Source organism: Danio aesculapii, chromosome 18 (assembly GCF_903798145.1).
Source record: "Danio aesculapii chromosome 18, fDanAes4.1, whole genome shotgun sequence".
In the NCBI taxonomy this organism is placed as follows: Eukaryota; Metazoa; Chordata; class Actinopteri; order Cypriniformes; family Danionidae; genus Danio; species Danio aesculapii.
The window spans coordinates 40,508,067-40,530,477 of NC_079452.1; the positions used below are offsets into that span (position 1 = coordinate 40,508,067).

A 22,411-nucleotide genomic window follows, 5' to 3' on the forward strand; every position below is an offset into this window, starting at 1 on the left:
CATTACACACTAAAGGAATTGAATATAAATGTGTAAATTAAAGTGTACAAAGGATAATAATACCCCTTTAACAACCTCAAACGCTGCATTAATTACATCTATTATCAGTAATTGTCCTAGTAATCCAGATACTGCACTTATCAATCCACTATTGTCCTCAGAATGGAGAGATTTTATTGTGTTTGTGCTATTTGCTTTCTAGTGGATCACCTGAGGACATGTTGACATGTTGGAGAGAGAGCACTTGTCCGTCTCCTGTGTCTCAGGGTTCACAGGGGCTCTGCGAACACCAGCGGGGTATAAGTGCACTTGACAGGGATGTAAACACCCCTCAGATGAGAGTCAAAAAGAGCAGGCGATAGAAGGGGGGTTGGGGGGTGGATGAAAACAAGGGGAGCGAGGATGGCAAACACTGCCAGTTAAGGATAGTGTCTCTCATGGGGAAAATGCTGGAATATCAAAGGTGCTTTAAAGGGAATGAGACTTTTGGATATGCGAAGGGTGCTACTTTTTGAAGTCGGCTTATGTAAGTTTCGCCCTGTTCCCATATGGATGATTGCATAGTTGATACAATGGATGCCTGTGTGCATACGTCTCCTGAAAATGAGGCCTGGAACTGCGCGTGCTGAGTAGTGAGCTCCTGTAGTGCGCTGACACTTCTGTTTTACAGAAAATGAGTCGCGGCGGGGGGTCTGACGGGGTGTAATGATGTTTGATGTCTGCTGTAATGTGTGCCGTGTACTTGCTGTTGCTGAATCTCATATAAATGTTATTTAGCTTCATATTTGAAAGGCACACATATATAAAGGATTTAAAAGGCGTACATTTTTTTTGACAGTTCATGCTGACAAGATTTACGTGAGACTGAAGGAGTCGAAGGAGGCACTGCTTACTTTTTTTTAGAAATGCTAATGCATTAAAGAGGTCATTAATTCTCCCTGTGTATGTGGAAATTAAGTAGTTTACTAACAAACTGAAAATTGTCATCATTTACTCTCCCCCATGTTATTGTCATATTATTATACATAATTTCCCCCTTTTAAAAAGTTCAGCGTTCTATGAATTTCACAGTTCATTTGAATAAATATGCAAAAACTGCTTGTTGCAGACTTCTACAGCACTTGATATTTGCTTGCAAACTTCCACAACATTTGGTATCCTTGCATTTGATAGCCAATTTCAGTGAATCAATCAATCAATCAATCAATCAATCAATCAATCATCCAACCAAACAACCAACCAACCAACCAATTTATCAATCAGACTTCCACATCATTTAATATTTGCTATCCAATTATCAATCAATCAACCCACTAATCAACCAATCAATGAATCATTCAATCAGTCAATCAATCAATTAAACAATCATACCTCCACATCATTTGATATTTGCATGCATTTGATATCCCATTTCTGAATCAATCAACCATCCAACTAACCAACCAATCAATTAATCAATCGGACTTCCACATCATTTGATATTTGCATGCATTTGATATTCATTTGATATCCTATTTCTGTATCAATCAGTCAATTAATCAACCGGACTTCTACATCATTTGGTATTTGCATGCATTTGATATGCCATTTCTGTTTCAATCAATCAATCAATCAACCAATCAACCAATCAACCAATCAATCAATCAATCACACACTTTTTGTTGTAATTGAATTTTTTTTCTTGCGTTTGGCTTTTTATATTTCTGCATTATTTTTTACAATAACAGACTTTTTAATTATAATTGATTCTTTACTAAAATTTTGTCTGTATCTTCCAATTGCAAGCAATATGATTTTTCATCAGTGATCAAATTCACTCACATACACACTCACTTTCACTTTTCACTTGAAGGAAAATGAATGAATAAATAAAAGTGCATGTTCTGTCCCCCTACCCCTAAACTAAATCCTCACAAGAAACAATAAGCATTGTTTACATAAAAAAAATAAAAAATACATGTGTATGTATGTATATCCTCACAGCAAGATGGTTGCTGGTTCGAGTCCCAACTGGGTCAGTTGGCTTTTCTGTGTGGAGTTTGCATGTTCTCCCCATGTTCTGATGGGTTTCCTCCAGGTGCTCCGGTTTCCCCTATAATCCAAAGACATGCGCAGTAGGTGAATTGAATAAGCTAAATTGGCCAAGTGTATGTGTGTGAAAAAGTGTGTATGGGTGTTTCCCAGTGTTGGGTTATGGCTGGAGGGGCATCAGCGTAAAACATATGCTGGATAAGCTGGCGGTTGATGGCGGTCGCACTTTATTTTGATGGTGCGTTTGTTGAATTTAAGTTACTTTGCATCTACATGCCAACTAATTCTCATTAGATTATAAGCAGACTGTTAGGTTGGAGTTAGGGTTAGTGTATGTTGACATGTATGTGCAAAGTTTCTTATAGTCAGTTAAACGTCTGTTGAAGGAGCAGTATCATCAGATATTAAGCAGACAGGGTACAAATACTCAAATGGACCATCAAAATAAAGTGTTTCAATGATTAAATAAATGAATGAATGAATGAAATAAGGATTGTTGTGTGTTTTATGAGCCTTTTTCCACATGGGGACCAGAAAATGTAAGTCAAAATGTACTGGCATTGCTGTATTTGTGAGGACATTTAATCCATATAATTTACACACACACACTCAACATGCACACTCTCCCACATGCTTAGTGAAGTTTGAGAAACTAATTTCAAGAGGAGCACGTGATATGATTGATCGTGGCTGCTCTCTCATCTGCAATCATTGACAAACCAATCAAATTAATCCAAACCTACAATAAATAGCCCACTTCGCATTACTTCCCTTATCTTCCTTTTGGAAAAATCCACCCCCATCCACCCCATCTCCCCCGTTTTTTCCCACTTCACTAGTTGGAGCTCTCAAGAACTACCTGATCTCGGACCCTCTCACATGATAATTGACTACGCAGGAGCCCTGGGCTCAATTAGCTCCGAGCTTAGGGTTCACTCCCGGGACAGCATGCCAAACCTGCTATCAGTATCACGCAATATCTAAGTGTGAACTCTTGAAATCATAAACACACTTGCTCATTTACACATACACTACTTGCTTGCACACATATTTGCACACTCAGTTTGTCTCCCACTCACTCACTTCAATATGCAAAAGTGTTCTGACTATAGGATGAAGTATCTATTTCACCTAAGATCTCTTAGCTAACACCAACCAATTTAAGATGCGTAGAGGGCATTCGCATAGTCTCAAAGGCACAGGCAGCACATCAGCTTGCGTCAGAACTAATCGACAAGTCAGTGTGAACTCTAGTAAATGTTCTCTCTCTCTCACTGTCTGTGCATGCCGGAGTGGAGAAGCAGCAGGCTGTGATGATGTATCGAACCATTAGTGCTATAAACTCTGATGTGGGGAGTCTGTATCATTAAGAGCATTAGATCAGACTCATGACTGCGGTGGACCGGGCCAGACAAAAAGACTGACCTGTGCCTCCACCAGACACAGAGAGGGCAGATGAGAGTGATGTCATGCATTACTGGCAGCATTCGGGTAATGTGCTGGCAGAGCGAGGAACTCCCCCGTTTTGGCCACTCGGCGTAATGGATCATTCCTGATGGGCTCTTAGGGTAATGCAAAATGGCAAGTGCTATCATTGGTCATTTCCACTGGGGTGAGAAGGGAGGGGAGACTCATCATCCGTTAACACAGCTAGGAGTTATGAGCGGCTAATTTGAGCTCTTAATGTTTCCATTCAGAGCCAGGGATGTTGTGAGTCACGTTGTTTTTCAGGAGCTTTTAAAAGTAGATTTTTGTGTACTACGAAGATTGATGGCTTCGTGACAAATCGGTTATGTTTTATTTATTGTGTTGTTTTTATTAAAAGCATGCGGTTAATACATAAACATATATTTTTCTGTTTCGTTTCAAGCAATGTTTCTGGCAAGCATGCTGTTGAGCTTATGTCTATTATTATTTGCATTTAGATTAAAAAAATTGATTCAAAGTTAAAGGAAAAAAGTAGTATTGTTAAAATTAATAGACTTATGTTTAAAATTATAGATCATTTACAATCTAAAACTACTTTTCTATTATAAATAACTATTTATTTTCCATTGGATTGCATATTGTTTTTGAAACATTGCAGTTTATGTTTATTATTTTATTTTGATTAATTGATTGATTGATTGATTGATTGATTGATTGATTGATTAGTATAAACCTTTTTGAAACTTTTATGATTGTTTCTGTTTGTCTTTAAAATCTTTTTTAATGGCACAATAAGTGACTCTATATAAAGGTGCACTAAGCAATATTTGAAAAATACTTTTGACCCCAGTGTCAGACTAAGTTCCAAAACACATTTTCAGTCAGTCAGTGCTAATGTGAGGGGGCTTCCACATCTAGACTTTTGTTTCGGAACCGACTTTTGTTTTGATCGCGTTTGCCTCGTTAGCACGGTTCATTTGGCATATGCGAATCCAGCAATCGCACCTCAAAACAATCGGTCTAAGATCACCTGAATGACTACGTTTATATGGACATCATTAATCGAAATATTTGGCTTAGGAGAGAACCCCAGATGTCCCTCTCCCCAAACACTTCCTCCAGCTCCTTCGGAGGGATCCCGAGGCATTCCCAGGTCAGCCGAGAGACATAGTCATTTCAGCGTGTCCTGGGTCTTCCCCGAGGCCTCCTCCCAGTGGGACATGCCTGGAACACCTGCCTAGGTAGGCGTCCAGGAGGCATTGGAAACATATGCCCGAGCCACCTCAGCTGACCTCTCTCGATGTGGAGAAGCAGCGGCTCTACTTTGAGCTCCTCTCGGGTGACAGAGCTCCTTACCCCATCTATAAGGGTGCGCCCTTAAAGATTCAGAGCTTTTCGGCTCGGCTCCTACAGATAAACACTATCCTTCAACCTATTTTCAGCAGGAAAATTCCATTTAATTCTGTATGCTCACTTATATGTATATACAGTTGGTCTGTCACAAAAATCAATATATAGACTTATTGCAGAACACATGGACACGACCTGAATCATTTTTGGTGATACGATATATATCGCCCTTACATAAAAACCAATTCTAGCAACATTCTAGCAATGATTGCGCAACCTCTCTATCTCTATTGGAGCTGTCAGTGTCAGTATGGTTAAAACACACTATAGTATTTACTATAAATGACTTTAGTATATTTTCATGTGGGTGCCTGACAACTGAAATAGATCTGGTAGCAGATATCGAAGTCTGTTACTTTTTATCTTGCACTTTTTTGTTAACATTTATTACTTTGTTTAGGATATATGGTTTCAAATTATGATTCCAGTGCTTAATTATTATGTTGAAAATGACTATAAAGGAAATATTCTTAAGAATCAAATAGTATGTGTTATTTGGACGAGTATACTTGCAATTTTGATGCTATTACATTGTCATTCTGTCATTATTAGTGGCATGTAATGGTCTTAAAATGACAATAATATATGTATTGTGGTGCAGTATATCATACAACAAAAAATAGATATCATGACAGGCCTAATATTAAGTACAGGTTATACAGTTCAGATTAAGTACAGCACAGTTCAGATTAAGTAAATTCATTTACATATAATATTTTCATCTATTACAGTATATACTGATGGATCATTATTTCACCCATTTTTAAAATGTTATTTTAATAATTTTTGAAACAAGAAATTAGACACTTTTCTTGCATAAGTTACTTTATGTATTTAACATAATCTCAGCAAACGTAATTTGATGCAAACATCAAAATACACTATTATATGAAGGACACAAGTGGCTTCCGCAGTCAAAACTTTTATAAAACTGTCAGCAGCAAGCTCTCTATTTCTGTCCATCCCTCCAAAATCTAGTACATAAAGTTCAAAGTGTTGCTTCAGCGTAGTTTACAGGTGCACAAATAAAAGCCAGCTCTACGGGGGAGTGTTAGAAGTGCCTGGTGGGGGAGTTTTGAGCTCTTTTATCAGACAGTGATTTACGTCAGGTTAACGTGTTTCACGGCCTGATTGCTCAGGAGCGTTGAGTAAGCAGTAGCGTGCCTGGCCTGGGGTATTACGTTTGGTGTGTTTGTGTTTGAGGCATAGAGATGGGACGTGGTTAGCGTTTCACCTTCTTTGCTTCACGACGCGCACCTCCTGGGGGGGTGAAGGGAGCGCACGCGGTTTTACGCCAGCGCTAGGAGATGGGAGGAATGAATAAGCGATGTGGGCTTTTGGGAGGCCCGGCTCTGAGAGATTGAGGCAGATGCTCGCGCCTCAGCCATCACCGCACTCTCAGGTGGGCCCTTGTGAAACTTCACACTGTGAAAAGCAGATAAATCTTCTCTCTCCTTTTCTTCTCGTGAACCCCTCCCGTCACACCTCCAAACGCGTCTCGGCGCTGTTGTTGTTCTTTCATATTCATTCTCATTTTCCCCACATGACTCTCTGTTTTGTCTGCTGGTTTTTAGGCTGTATATGGCTTCATGCCTTTCATTTTTTTCATTGTCTCAATGTGAATTCATTCACTCCAACAGTTTTGCCTATTTTTTATTTTTCAGTCACCTTGGACACGACTTGATTTGGCACGTTGATTCTTAGGAAGTGTTTTTGGTCCGGTCAAGCTGAGAAAATAGGATAATGAGGAAAGGATGTGGAAGAACAAAGCAGTCATTGTGCTTACCCTTATGTCTTTGGCAAAATAGTTACAAAAAATCCTCTTTTTTATTATTAGTATTGAGTGTTTTGCAGAGGAGAGTAGGCTTTTCAATACAAAAATGAGTATTAAAAATATTTGTTTGTGTAATCTTTTGACCTTACACTAAGCTAACAAATAAGCAACTGAGTGGCTCAAAAACAATAGCTCAATCATAGCATAATCAACAGCTCATTTTCATATATTTGTGTATGTCTCGTAATATTATAAAAGTCTTTAGAGTCACGTTTGGAGTGTATAATTTGAACTTGCTGAATGAAAGGTTATTTTTTAATCATGAATGTTTTTTTCTCTCTGAAAATTCAAATATGTATTTAATACTTTGAACTTCATTTTTGTGATGATTTTGAATCATAGGGTTAATAATAATAATAATAATAATAATAATAATAATAATAATAATAATAATAATAATAATAATAATAATAATAATAATAATAATTCATATAGTGCTTTCATGGACACTCAAAGAGCTTTTGGCCAAGATGCCGGGGTTGAACCCCTACTCTTTTTTTGAAAGACATCCTGGGATTTTTAACGACGCTTAAACCTCGTTTTAACTTCTCATCCAAAAGACGGCACTCACTGAGCAGTAAAGAGTGCCCATCAGTATACTGGAGCATTAGGACCCACACAGACCATAGGTTGAGTGCCCCTTGCTGATCTCACTAACACCACTTCAGGCAGCAACCTAGCAACCCATGTGGTCTCCCATACATTTACTGAGCGGGCACAGCCCTGCTTATCTTCAGTGGGCAACCATGTGAGGGTTGCAGAGAGCTAGCTGATGGCTAGGTGACTGATTTAATGTGTTTGCATATAAAAAACAAATATTGAACACAGTAGAAAATTCTCATTACTTCAGCATGTATAACTTTTTAAAAATATTCTTTTGCATGAAACTTGCACTAGAAGTAGATGGACCATAGTAAAGCTCAACATCGCTGCGTTTGAAAATGCATACTTCCATACTATATATATAGGGGCACTACACTATCCCATGATGCAGTGTGAGAGAATTCATAAATATGAGTAAAGTGATGCAACTGGCACGGGCAGGTCACGTGATGAGGACAAAATGGCTGTTCTGTATACACACTTCAGTAATTTAATGGAGTGTCACCAGCATTCAACAACCAAATCAAGTCCAGGTAGTGATACATGAATTTACAAACAATTGTACAGTGTGTAACTGAATAACTAGTTGTCATTGACATATTTAAACACATACAACATCACTGTTTATGCAAATTTCTTCTGTAGGCACAGTGTATTAAATCACATGATTCATTAGTGCTGCCAGATCTTGCTAGAATAATGCTAGAATAAAACAAACAAATAATACCAACCTCTTCATTAACTTAAACTCAAACTCTTTATCTTAATAAGTGTAAATGTAAGCCACATTTTACATACTTTTCAGAATTCTAAACAGGTTTCTATCAGGGTACACACACCGGCGCTGCAATTCGGCGGCTGTCGGCAGCACCCAGCCACAACTCAGGACACTGTTCATATTTCTGCCGCGCCACAGAGCGCCATCTGATTAGTTTCATTTTAAATACCATGCGAATGTGTGCATCTGGTGTGCAATACTTTCAACTGTCTTGTGCGCCCCGTGTCGTGGCGCTGAGCGACGCATCTGGTGTGTGATGCCATTTACAGTATTACCTCAACACAATAGATTACTTAAGGCCAAAGATAATTATAATAAGTTGACGTGGCAACTCTCCAATGGCATACTCTGCACCAAAGAAAGAAAACTAAATCCATTGAATGAGATTCAGTTGTAAATACAGTTGAAATCAGAATTATTAGCCCCCCTTTGAATTTTTTTTTCTTTTTTTAAGTATTTCCCAAATTATGTTTAACAGAGCAAGGAAATTTTCACAGTATGTCTGATAATATTTTTTCGTCTTATTTCTTTTATTTCGGCTAGAATAAAAACAGATTTAAATTTTTTAAAAATCATTTCAAGGTTAAAATTATTAGCCCCTTTAAGCAATATATATATATTTCCCGATCAAACCATCGTTATATAATAGCTTGCCTAATTACCCTAACCTGCCTAGTTAACCTAATTAACCTAGTTAAGATTTTAAATGTCACTTTAAGCTGTATAGACGTGTCTTCGAAAATATCTAGTCAAATATTATTTACTGTCATCATGGCAAAGATAAAATAAATCAGTTATTAGAAATGAGTTCTTAAAACTATTATGTTTAGAAATGTGTTAAAAAAATCTCTCTGTTAAACAAATTAATTGGGAAAAATTTTTACAGGGGGGCTAATAATTGAGGGGGGCTGATAATTCTGACTTCAACTGTATATTGAATATTGTAATTTTTAGTTGTAAATAAAATATTTTAAGTCAAAAAAGTGCATTATATAAATTCTAATGCTGCCGTTGATCAGTTGAACTTTTTATCATTTTGTTTAAATTTGCAATTTAGCCAATTATATCCAGTTTATTATGTCATTGTCAATCCTGGTACTGTACAGTGTGCATCTAGCCTTTATAAAAAGCAGCCAATACTTAATTATGAAATGAAATGTGTACTAAAAACATACTTGATTAAAAAAAAAAAAAAAAAAAACTTTTCCTTCCAAACATGCCATAAGTATTCAGAGCAATACCCCATTTTAGCATCACACCCTGCATCAGACAAACAAGAGGCAGTAGAATTTAATCAAATGTCACAGTGCCTTCATAAAATGTGAGTTTATTTCTGAGAACTAGTAATCTGTTCTTCCTCTCTATCTGTTCTCCTCAGCACCATTAGAGCAGACTCTCATCCCGCAGATCAGCCGCAATCACAGACAAACACTCATCTCTACTCTGTCTTTCAATAACTGTTGACCACAGGCAGCACAGGTAGCCATTACCCGCGAGGCAAACCTAAAGACCCCGGCAACACATGTCTGCCATTTTTTGCATCATCATTCAAACTATTTTTCATCACAAGCTGTGTGAGGCACATGCTGGGATAGTAGGATTAGTCATGCTTTTTTGAAACAGAAAAATGTCTATGAAAGTGTTTTAGAAGAATTTGCAGTTGTTTGTTCTATACTTGATTGTGAGTTTCTGTAATTATTGGCACATATATGTTTTGTCTATCGATTGTGATCTAATTTGAACTATATACCTGAGTATGTATATTTCTTAAATAGACATACAAATATTCTTATTCATTCTTTACTTGTACTTTTTTATTTGTAAATAAGTTTGATTATTTTCAACCACATTTTATTAAATGGTGTGAAAAGTGAAACTATTATATTGCTTTTATTTAGGTTATATGCAATGGTACACATGTAATGAACTATAAAACGAAAGGTGTGTGTTTTATAGCAAAAAATATTCTAATTCAAATTCCACCTCAGATTGGAGAAATTTTCACCACAGCAACTGCATAAATGGATTCAATAATCATTGTATTTTTGGCCATTTTTATATTATGCAAATTATTCTATTTTGTGTTTAAAAGTTTATATTTCAAATATTTAAAAGTTTGAAAAGTGTATATCTGTGTTGTTTTAATGAAAAACCCCAAATCAAAAGTGTTTTATAGTTAAATATTTTGTCATATTGGAACAATAATATTATTATTTTTTTCCATATACAGGAGTACACTCATAAATTAGTTTAGTTTTGACACCTTAACTATAACGGAGGGACGCTGGACAATTCACTTTCTTTATTAACTCTGAGTCAGGCAGGTAATGGTCAAAGCAGGAGCAAACAGAAGCATGAGGGCAATCCAAAAGTGTAGTCATGTTAACAGGCAAAACTGAGATGGCTGACATGAAACTGATGTTTCGACACAGTGTCGAGGTCCTGAAATGCAAGTGTTTCGAAAAAGAAGCATGATCCGAAACACCACGTGACTAAAGTGTTTCGAAACATTTGTCATTAGTCGAAACAGTCATTTCAGAAGCATGTCGAGACCTGGCAAATCTGCGTTTGACTGAAAAGGTTGGAAAAAAAACTCTTATCTCATGTAGCCTAGTGGACCGTGCATGTGCAAAAAATGTGTAACAAATATCTGGGTTTGATTCTTGACATGTACAAATACTCTGAATTTATGACTGTATTTATTTTAATAATGTTAATGTTTAATAATAACAAGATTCAGAACTGTGTGTGTGTATCAGTAGTCCAGGATATGAGTCCACGATGAGCTTCCAGCTGTATGTAATCAGGGGTGATTCAGAACTGGTGTGTGAGTGAGGTGTGTGATGGGAAATGTAGTACAGAATTGTAGTTCTGGTGATAGTGAGTGCTTCCAGTGGTCTGCAAGGGCTAGATCGCTGGTGATTGTGACATTACATTTATATATCATTTCCAAGTTTGAACTCAAAAATTGGGTGAAAGTTATGGGGTTCAGGGTGATGTAACAGAAAAAACTCTTTATTACATTTTTTTTTACTTTTTTCACTATAAAGTGGAAAGATCCATTAATGTTAAAGGTTCACAATGGAACCATAAATTCCAAAAAATAACCTTTAATTTTAAGAGTGCAGTCTTAAGCACACTACATTAGCTATCAATGTTTCTTTTTAATGAAAATCCTGTCATTCATTGAAAAATATTTTAGGTTTCACTTTAAGATATTTGCCGATCATCTCACATCGTGTGTGTGTGTGTGTGTGTGTGTGTGTGTGTGTGTGTGTGTGTGTGTGTGTGTGTGTGTGTGTTTGTATAATAATTCTGTCTCGTTCTCTCTCCCACAGCTCCAGGTTTCCACCACTGACCTGAGTGGCAAGTTAGTAGAGGGTCCAGTTGACCTGGACGTGTCTGTTATTGACCAGAACGACAACAGACCAGTCTTTAAGGAGCCACGTTACTCTGGGGAAGTTCTGGAAGGTTCCCCAACAGGTACTCTTCTGGGACCTAACAGTGTTTATGCTCTTGCGGTTGAACTGAATGTATCTAGGGAACTGATTACTGGAAGAAGAAAGTCAAGAGTTGGCTAAGAGTCTGGAAGTCTTTGTTGAAATCGGTTGGAGAGATGATGTTTGATGGAACGCAGTGCATGATAAGTGGTTGTTTCTCATTGGTTGTGTTTGGATCTCTGTTATTATGATGCATACTTAAGGTTAATGATGTGAAGAATCTCATGCTGCTTTTGTGTGATGCTTCCATTAGAGCTGCATGGTTAATCGTTAAAAGATTGCAATCTCGATTTAAACACCCACGTGATCTTAATTCTAATTTATTGTGATTTACATATGTTTACTGATCCGTTGAAGATCACAGAGGTACATTCAAAACAGCGTTTGACACAGAGCAATCAACATGTATAGTAGTTAAACAGATTCAGCCTTCAACCAGATTCAAATAGATTCAGTCTTTCAACCAGTACTTTCATTTCTGTTATTTTGTTTTAAGTGTGTGTGCTGCAACTATATAATGCCCTATATAGGCTGCACAACATTTTTTGGTGTGACATTTTTAACCGAAGAGTTGGGTTTGTCCAAATGTTACCCATATTTGTGTTGAAATAATAGATTTTTAGAATGCTCTAGCAATGTCTTAGCAACTCCCCAGGAACAACCTTGAACACTTTAGCAACTGCATAGCAGCTCATCAATGTGACAACTACTTAAAACATTCTGGAATTATATTGGAGTTTTGCAAAGGCAATTGAAAGGGTGAATATCTTTAAATGAGATGGCCAATAGAATTTTAAAAGGTACAGATAAAGTTCAGGCCTGTTGGCTGACGCATGTATTTTGGGGTCTGCTCTGTCATCACACCTTGGGCTAGCTGTATCCTGCTGATTGGGTAGTTTGAATGTCTCAGATTTGTGTTTTTGGTCACATTTTAATGGAGGGTATAAAAAGACATTCTAACCTCGCATTCACACCTTCGCCAACGAGAGTGTCAAAGTAGATGGAAGTCATTAATTTTCATCAGAAGCTGGTGGTGAGCTCTGGTGAAAGTAGCACGGCATGCTTGGATCGTGTGGGCATCAAGGAGAGTTGATGAACTTTATGGTATTGAGCTATGACGCGATTCAGTGGCAACCTAACAGAAAGTACTAGATGGTTCCAGAGAATGCAGTCACCCCCCCCCCCCCACCAAAAAAAAAAAAAAAAACATAGATTGATTACTGCTATGGCAGGGTTTTTAATGTACACTGTAAGAAATGCGGGGTTCCACACAATTTTTTCCTTCATGTTGTGAACAAATTAATGTTCTTATGAGAACCAATGTTGTTAAAAGTCTTTTATCAATAACATGTTGAAATTACAGTAACACTTTAACACAAAAGCCTCACTACTTAAAATGGCTTTTAATCGATTTATTTAGTTAGAAAACTTATAAACTTGTTGGATCATCAGAGTGCCAATGGCGGGACATCACGAGCCATTGATGCTTTTACATTTACATTTAAGCTGGACACAATTATATAATTTAGTGTTTTACTATTTTGCACATTTATTTTGTAACTAATTCAGTTGTAATCAGAACAACATTGTGATTAAATAGTTATTTTTCAAGTATTCTGAGAATTACTTTTGTTTTTACAATATATATATATACCTGTCAACCCTCCGTTTTTTTCCTGGGATTCTTCCGTATTTTACAGTTCTATCCTGCTATCAACTCTTAAAGGTATTTTCCTGTATTTATCCCGTATTTTCAGTCTTTCTCTGAAGGGTGGCAAATAAACTTTAAAGAGCCGATCCTCCCTATACACCCATACCGCCGAACCATCAGGGGCCACCCCTTGCTCTTAAATGTGAATCTGTTCTGTGCTTTGTTTTATTTAGGCATGAAAAACATTTTAAAATAAATATAAAACCAGCGAGATTCCTTTTCCGTTTTATTACAGGTGCCGTCACCCCTCCTATGCAAACCTATATATCATATAACGGTGTGTGACTGTCAGCTGACGCGCTCCATAGAAATAAATAGACGCTTTTTCCTAAACTGATTCTTTACACGTGATTTGAAGTGGAGCGAAAGTCTGGATTTTGGGTGCGTGTTTGAACAGACATATACACATAATTATTAATAATAACATCTAAAGATGTCGGTCTTGGTGGGTTTTTTTTCCAAACACAAATAATTTTGTCCTAAATGAGCATAACATATAGGAAAGAAATCGAATGCTTTCATAATAATGTTAGATGTGTGCATTTTTAAAGTGACACCTGTTATTAAATGTAATCAAACAAAAAAATTCAAATAAATGATATTCATTCGTTGCTGTTTAATCAGAATGTGTAAGTTACTGTATACAGTGAAGATTAAGGAGATTTGATAACTTGATTCTATTTGTTTATAATAGCTATTCATTTTAATAAGCTGAACTGTTGTAAATAATAATAAACTGTTGTAAATAACAATAATAAAACATATTACTGACCGTTTAACTGTTTATTTACAATGAAACGGCTCCAGATGAACATAATTAGTAATTTGGGGATTTCTTTTTTTAGATTTTTTTTTCCCTTTTTATGGTGGGCATATCCCTTATTTTCACACTCCAATGTTGACAGGTATGCAATAACACTCAACTGCTACAAATTGCAATATTCTAACTATTTCTTACTTATTTCTGCCATTGGTATAAGATTGCAGAAGGTAGTTTGACTAGAAATGTATAGTTTTGTACATCATCATGTTGATAACGTTTCTTGGTAACACTTTAGTTTGTCACAATTCATGCTATTTTCAACTGGCTTATTACCTGCCTATTATTAAGATATTAACTGTTCATTAGTAGTTATAAAGTATGATCTTATTCTGTATCCCTAATACTACTCAAAACTTAAAACTAACTTCTACTATTAGTAAACTGCTAATTAGTAGTTTATTAAGCTAGTGATGTTAGTTACTGGTTTGTTAATACCATGAGTTGTGACCTAACCTAAATTGTTACCCATTTCTTTAGTCATTCATCAATACAGCTTGAACCACTCAAGTAAATCACCGCCTTACACAACACTCATGTTGCTTCAGAAAATGAAAAGTCTTTTAAAGTCATCTGTCAGATTGATTTAATAATCTTACTGCGATGAGAACATTACACAATAATATTGTTTACATCATGGTGGCATTGCGAAGAATTTGTTTTGATTTCCGACAAGCAGCTATAAAGCAAAAAAACATGATGTTTTATTTAAAAAAATAATTGTAGTACATTTTCAAAAGACATCCCTAATGAGCAAACACATTACCACTGAGCATGTATCTTCACAGCGCTCACCGCAGAGATAGCTTCGCCGAGCTAATCGTGAGCATCCCTCACAAATGGCAGCCTGCGTTTATCTCGCCACCAGAGAATGCTACATTGTTTTCATGATGTGTCTGATAAATCAAAAAAGAATTGGACCATTTACAAACTGCATGACACACTCTCTTCAGTCCCCTGCCCTCCAGAAAGAAGAAATTCATTGAGACACAACCCTGTCCTCTGAGGCCACAGTACTGCACTTCCATTTCACAGTCCTTCCATCATGTTCCCCACATTTCTGCAGTGATCCCATCGCTGCACTTTGCTTCTTTCTTTTTAACTCATTCTGTCTTTGTATGTCTGACCTGTCACTAGAAACTTGCTTTAAAATAATGTATTTCAACAAATTTTGTCACCCACAATCATAACAAAAGCAATGATAATACACATAAATAATAATAATAATAATAATAATAATAATAATAATAATAATAATAATAATAATAATAATAATAATAATAATAACACAAATGCAGCTCAAATACACATACCTCATTAACACTAGAACTACCAGAATTCTATAACTTCTAGAATAGCATAGCAGTCACTGTTCTCATATAAGACATAGTTATTATTATTATTATTATCATCATCATCATTATTATTATTATTATTATGTTGTTGTTGTTGTTTTTATTTTAATATTATTGTTATTTATTTATTTATTTATTTATTTAATATAAAACTATTATTATTATTATTATTATTATTATTATTATTATTATTATTATTATTATTATTATTATGTTGTTGTTGTTGTTGTTTTATTATTATAGTTATTTATTTATTTAATATAAAATTATTATTATTATTATTATTATTATTATTATTATTATTATTATTATTATTATTATTTGTTTATTTGTTATTTTATTTAATTTTTGTTATTTAATTATTTTATTTAATTTTTTTATTTTATTTTTATTTTATTTATTTAAATATTTTTTTCTTGGAATTAAAATATTATTATTATTATTATTATTATTATTATTATTATTATTACTATTACTATTACTATTATTACTATTATTATTATTTGTTTATTCATGGTATTTTATGTTATTATTATTATTATTATTATTATTATTATTATTATTATTATTGTTGTTGTTGTTGTTGTTGTTGTTGTTGTTTATTTATTTTTCTTGGAATTAAATTATTATTATTATTATTATTATTATTATTATTATTATTATTATTATTATTATTATTATTATTATTATTATTATTATGCCATACATATGATATTGTCAAACATATAATATTGTCATGCTATATTTACATTCTGCACTGCTATTGAGATATTAGAATTAAGCTTTGAATGTCTGTCATCATATTTTGTGAAGTCATCATCCTAAAATGCCAATCTTTTTGGTACTTTTTGGTTACACCCTATAAATGTGTATGAGTTGCTAGACTGTTCGCAAATCTGCAGTCCTATTTTCACTTCACAAGCAGCTAGGAAAGCAGTTAAAAGGCATGGGAGAAAGAAACGTACACTGAAATGTGTGCGGTTATTTTGACGCTATGGAAGTTCAAGGCAGAACTAATCGGAACTCTATTGTGTTTTGTAATTTTAATAAAATAAAAATGTTACACAAAAATTTGCACACATTTAGGAAAAGTCAGAAAATTATAGATATGTTATGATATTAATATTATCAATTTAATTTCAACAAGTAATAAATCAGTTTTTTTCTGTTTAAGAGATATAATTCATCTGTAATCCATTATTTATATTTACTTGATATACTGTACTAGCTACAGATGTCCATTCTATATGTGGTTGTTAACATGCTCTAATGCAAATGTGGCTAAAGTTACAGTTGTCTCTGACTGTATTCACAGACACCAGTAGATTTATGCTCACAGTCAGAGTAATTTATAAACGCCTATTTATTATTCACTGTATAGTCATGTGACAGACTCATTACATATTCTTTAAAATACTTATATTTCTATTACTTCACAGAAACTGCATGAACTGATTCACGAACCATTCAGAAATATAAGTTCTTTTATACTGCATCCAAAATGGTAAAAAGCCTTGGAGTAACAATTGATGACCAACTGAACTTCTCTGACCACATTTCGAGAACTGCTCGATCTTGCAGATTCGGACTCTACAACATCAGAAAGGTCCGACCCTTCCTATCTGAACATACAGCTCAACTCATTGTTCAAGCTCTTGTTCTCTCCAAACTGGACTATTGCAACTCTCTGCTAGCCGGGCTACCAGCTAGTTCTATCAAACCTCTTCAGCTGCTTCAGAACGCAGCAGCACGAGTGGTCTTTGATGAACCCAAAAGAGCACATGTCACTCTGCTACTCACCCGTTTGCACTGGCTGCCAGTTGCTGCCCGCATCAAATTCAAAGCTCTGATGTTTGCTTACAAAGTGACCTATAGCTTGGCTCCTTCATATCTGCTCTCACTTCTGCAGATATATGTGCCCTCCAGAAACTTGCGTTCTGTGAATGAACGTCGCCTCGTTGTTCCATCCCAAAGAGGGAAGAAATCACTTTCCCGAACTCTCGCATTCAATCTGCCCAGTTGGTGGAATGAACTCCCTAACTACATCAGAACTGCAGAGTCACTTGCTGTCTTCAAGAAACGACTAAAAACGCAACTGTTTAGTCTCCACTTTCCTTCCTAATCTGCAACTGCCTCTCTGGCTATACCACTAACTGTGCCCTCTCTCTCTCTCTCAAAAAAAAAAAAATAAATAAAATTTTTTTACTAATGCTTTGCTTCTTAGACTTTTACACACCTGAAACTTGTCTATAGCACTTGTTCACTGCTGCTCTTATAGTTGTGTGAATTGCTTCCTTGTCCTCATTTGTAAGTTGCTTTGGATAAAAGCGTCTGCTAAATGACTAAATGTAAATGTAAATGTAAATGTAAAAATCAGAGGATTGTATTAATAGCGTAGCATTTTATTTTTTTGCAAAGGTCAGCACATCAGAAAAGAGCAATGCTAGTCGAAGAATTTAATTTAAATTACTTCACAGAAACTGCATGAACTGATTCACGAACCATTCAGAAACATCTTGGTTCAATCTAAAAATGTTATCTTCTTCCTTTCTATGATTATTCGGCTCTTCGAGCATGTAAAAGGGCCGATCACACTGAACGCGCTTTTACATTCCAAAAACGCAATGCGCACCACACTGCCTTTTTGTTGACAAGAAAAACAAATATGTGTGGTTGGTTTTTAATGTCACTAGGCAATGACTGTATAAGCTGTGTATTGTGCGCAAGTGTTGCTGTTGATATTGTTATAATCATAATATTTAATTAAATAGTGATATTCAAGATTTGTAAAGTCATACAGCGCTGGATAACTCAAAACAGTAACCACTAACGAAAACCCTGCCTCTGCCTCTCATTTGATTAGAGAATGAAAAAAACTGACGTAACATTTTTTTTTTTGCTCGAAGTTTACTTTTTTCAACAGTGCACATCGGCAAAAACGCGAGTCGCAGCAGGCAGTTAAAAGCGAGGCATGCAGGCCGCATACGCAGCACGTAAAACTCTCGCAGCCAATAGTAAACCATTCAAAAGATGCGCCTCTCAATGCAAAACGTGTGTTCGGTGTGATCAGCCCACACCTGATGCACAGCTTGGCGACTTGACGAGGCAAGCACATGACAGTTGGAAGTATCACACACCATACGCGCACATTTGTATGTTATTTAAAATGAAACTATTCAGATGGTGCTCTGTGTTGCAGCAGAAATATGAACAGTGTCCTGATTTGCAGCTTGGTGCCGTAGACAGCCACCGACTTGTGGCGTCGGTGTGCATACCCTAATAGAAATCTATGTTTACAATATTAAAGTGCATAACACTGTGTGGCGCGACACAGAGCGTCGCCAACCCCCTTAATGCTTTAAGCCGCTACTGGTCATTTCTGACATTTTAGCTACATCATATTTGTTTGTTTTGTTGTTTCTAGAGTATCAGAACAGCGTGTAAAGGCTCTCTGCCCTGTTTTTGGTTGCACCCAAATAGGGGCAAATAACAAGCCAGAATAAATGACATGTTGTCTATTTTGAGATAAAAATTCACAGACACATTCTGCAGACTTCAGAAATGAACTTTACATCCTATGAAAAAGAGCATAATACAGTATGTCCCCTTTAAGGATGTGAGTATAATAAGACAGGAAAGATCATATCATAATGTTTTCTATATGAAGCCTAGGCATCTCTGCTTTCATTACAACAAACAAACAAACAAACAAACAGATGTCAACTTCAAATGTCAGTAATAAAACCAGGATGACCTGATCCAGGCGGAGTAGCTGGATATAACATGATACGTTTAACCCGATAAGTGGTTTAATCTGTGCTCTGTCAGGAGTGAGCTTGGGTGGAAGGAGAAGAGCATCCCTAACAGTGGGAAACTTTCCACCCGCTTCTAGAGTTGCTGTAACTCAGTTAAGCAAAGTGAGTTTATCTAATCGCCAAAAGAGGAAATGAAATTTGGCTGAAAGACTTAATGGAATTAAACTTAGACCTTCATGCAACCGGGGAGGAGATAAACACCCACAGGTCAAGCACTGTTTCATGGGCATATCCAGGAACTGTGTTCATTTTTAGGAAAGCTGTGTTTGATCTTATTTATTAAAATAAATATTTTTATAATAGATATAAAACGGCATGTTATAACAATAATAATAATAATAATAATAATAATAATAATAATAATAATAATAATAATTATTAATTATTATTAACAAAAAATATTTATAATTATTAATTAATATTATTTATTTTTATGTCATTTTATTTTATTATTATTGTTATTTATTTATTTATTTATTTATTTTTCTTAAAATATAAAACATTATTATTATTATTATTATTATTATTATTTATTTGTTTTTTATTTAATTTAATTTTATTATTATTATTTATGTATTTATTTATTCATTTTTTTAGCAATAAAAATAAATAAATATATTATTATTATTATTATTATTATTATTATTATTATTATTATTATTATTATTATTATTATTATATTAATAATATTATTATTATTTATGGAATAAGCTGCATACTGCATTGCTGGATTGGCAACTTATATATTTTTTACATTATTTCAAGTTGCAAAACATTTTATTTTTTATTTTTAGCTAACTTAACATTAACATTAACAGGAAAAATGAAAGGGCAGCATTTTTCAACGTCTCATATAAAAACACTTTTTTCAGTCAGGACTAAGTGCCTCTTTCAAATTAAGATTTTTGGCTCTAATTCTTCACTGCATTTTCATTGGCGCGTCTATCACCTTTTAAGAAACCTTAATGTAGAAGATACATGATTAATGGAGAGTAGATCCATTTTAATGTCTATTGCCTCTCAATTAAAACCATTTTCTTTGGAAGACATTTCAAGTAGATTATTTGAAAAGCCTTTACTCCATTCACCAATAAAAGAGGCACTTTTTATAGTTCCATTATCTTTCATATTAATCAAAAACCAGTTGCTTTCATCATTTTCATGGCATCGTTTAGGCCGGTCATTCAGAGGTGTAGAGTTCCTGTTTAGATTGCCATTGTCACTGCTTTACCTAAGGAGCATGTGTGCAGTGCATTGTGGGTGCAGGTGTGCACAGCATGGGCCAGTGTTTTATTTATTTATTTCTTGGTGACTTCCTCTCTCATCTTTAGGCTTGTGTATGTACGGGTGCAGATGTGCACAGCTTGTAACCTCCGCTATGTAGACGTCTCCTAAGCAAGGGAGGATGAATCTCTGTTGCTTTTCAACACCTCTTTTCAAAGGTTCTGCTACTGTAAGTGCAATGTCAGTGTGTGTCCTGGGAAGAAATGAAAAAAAGGGAATTGAGTGCTTTTAAACGAAGCCTTCGTTAATCAGCACTGGAACCAACAGTCAGGGGCCTCCCACTTGGGTCTTGGGTTTAAGATATTCGGCCCTTACCCCCCGCTTGCTTTAATCAGCATGACTGCTGGCACAGGTTACAAATTAAAGGGCTCAGCATGGGTACTGATTAGTCAAGCTTTCTGCAAACTGCCTTTCAACAAGTTGCGAGTCTTTGTGACAACATGCATGACTGCACACGTTTACCGATGTGTTAGAAAGAGCGCCAAGTCAAGATAAACTAAATCTAATGTGAACAAAATGTAGGGCAAATCGAGTATTACTCACCCTTAACTTTAAAACCTATTCGAGTTTCTGGTAACACTTTACTTGAAGGGGTGTTCATAAGACTGTCATGAAATCTTTATAATTGTGACATGATGGCTTTATGCATGCTTTTGACAGCTATCATTAGTGTAATTCGCTCACTTATGCAAAGTTAACATTGTTTGAGCTGTCTTTGTCATGACAACTTGACATTACCAAGACAACATGACTTGTCATAAACCTGTCATAAACATGATTGTCATTAAGCTATTATTATTTGAATGCTTTTGATCTTTTTTTCAGTGGAACAAACTGAATTTGTCATAAACAATATTTGTCAATACTTGTTCAATAGTATGTAATTTGTGACTTGTCTGTGTATAATAGTGTGGTTGTTCATATATTGTTTGTTTTTTTGTTTGCTGTTTATTTGTTCTTTTATTTTTGGTTATTTTGTTACTTTGTTGGGTTTTTGGGTTATTTTGGTTTTCACTCTCGTACACTGTACATAAACCATCACTAGTAGTAGTAGTGCCATCATTTTTTTGAAGTTTTCTCACTTTACTATACATCGAGAACCCACTTTGTCATTACAATCATTTGTCAATACTTAAATTCAATGACATTGCAAACACAAAGATTTTTTTTTTAAGTGTATTTGGTTATGGTTGTCATACCAAAGACATCTCAAACAATGTACCTTGACATAACCAAGCCAATGACACTTAATGACAGTTGTCAGAAGCATATTCATGATGTGTCATGTCACGATTAAAAAAAATCATGACATTATTATAAGCACCTCCTTCAGGTAAACTATTTCTTTCTTCTGTTGAAAACAAAAGAAGATATTCTGAAAAATGTTGGTTGCTGGCTCCCATTGACTTTCATAGTAATTAATTTCCTACTATGGAAATCGATATGTCCCAGCAGCCAGCATTCATAAAAATGTCTGTCTGTCTGTCTACCTACCTGTCTGTCTGTCCTGCCTTTTTATCTATCTATCTATCTATCTATCTATCTATCTATCTATCTATCTATCTATCTATCTATCTATCTATCTATCTGTCTGTCTGTCTGTCTGTCTGTCTGTCTGTCTGTCTGTCTGTCTGTCTGTCTGTCTGTCTGTCTGTCTGTCTGTCTGTCTGTCTGTCTGTCTGTCTATCTATCTATCTATCTATCTATCTATCTATCTATCTATCCATCCATCCATCCATCCATCCATCCATCCATCCATCCATCCATCCATCCATCCATCCATCCATCCATCCATCCATCCATCCATCCATCCATCCATCCATCCATCCATCCATCCATCCA

At 35.3% G+C, this 22,411-nt stretch overlaps 1 protein-coding gene across 1 annotated transcript in view; it reads left to right on the top strand.

Annotated features, from left to right (window-relative positions):
* The window catches only part of cdh13 (cadherin 13, H-cadherin (heart)), a 582,964-nt gene that overhangs the window by 321,291 nt on the left and 239,262 nt on the right, over positions 1 to 22,411 (top strand). The window contains exon 6 of the mRNA XM_056478107.1: positions 11,423 to 11,567. Coding sequence (XP_056334082.1) covers positions 11,423 to 11,567 — 145 coding nt within the window. The remainder of the gene's footprint in view (positions 1 to 11,422; positions 11,568 to 22,411) is intronic.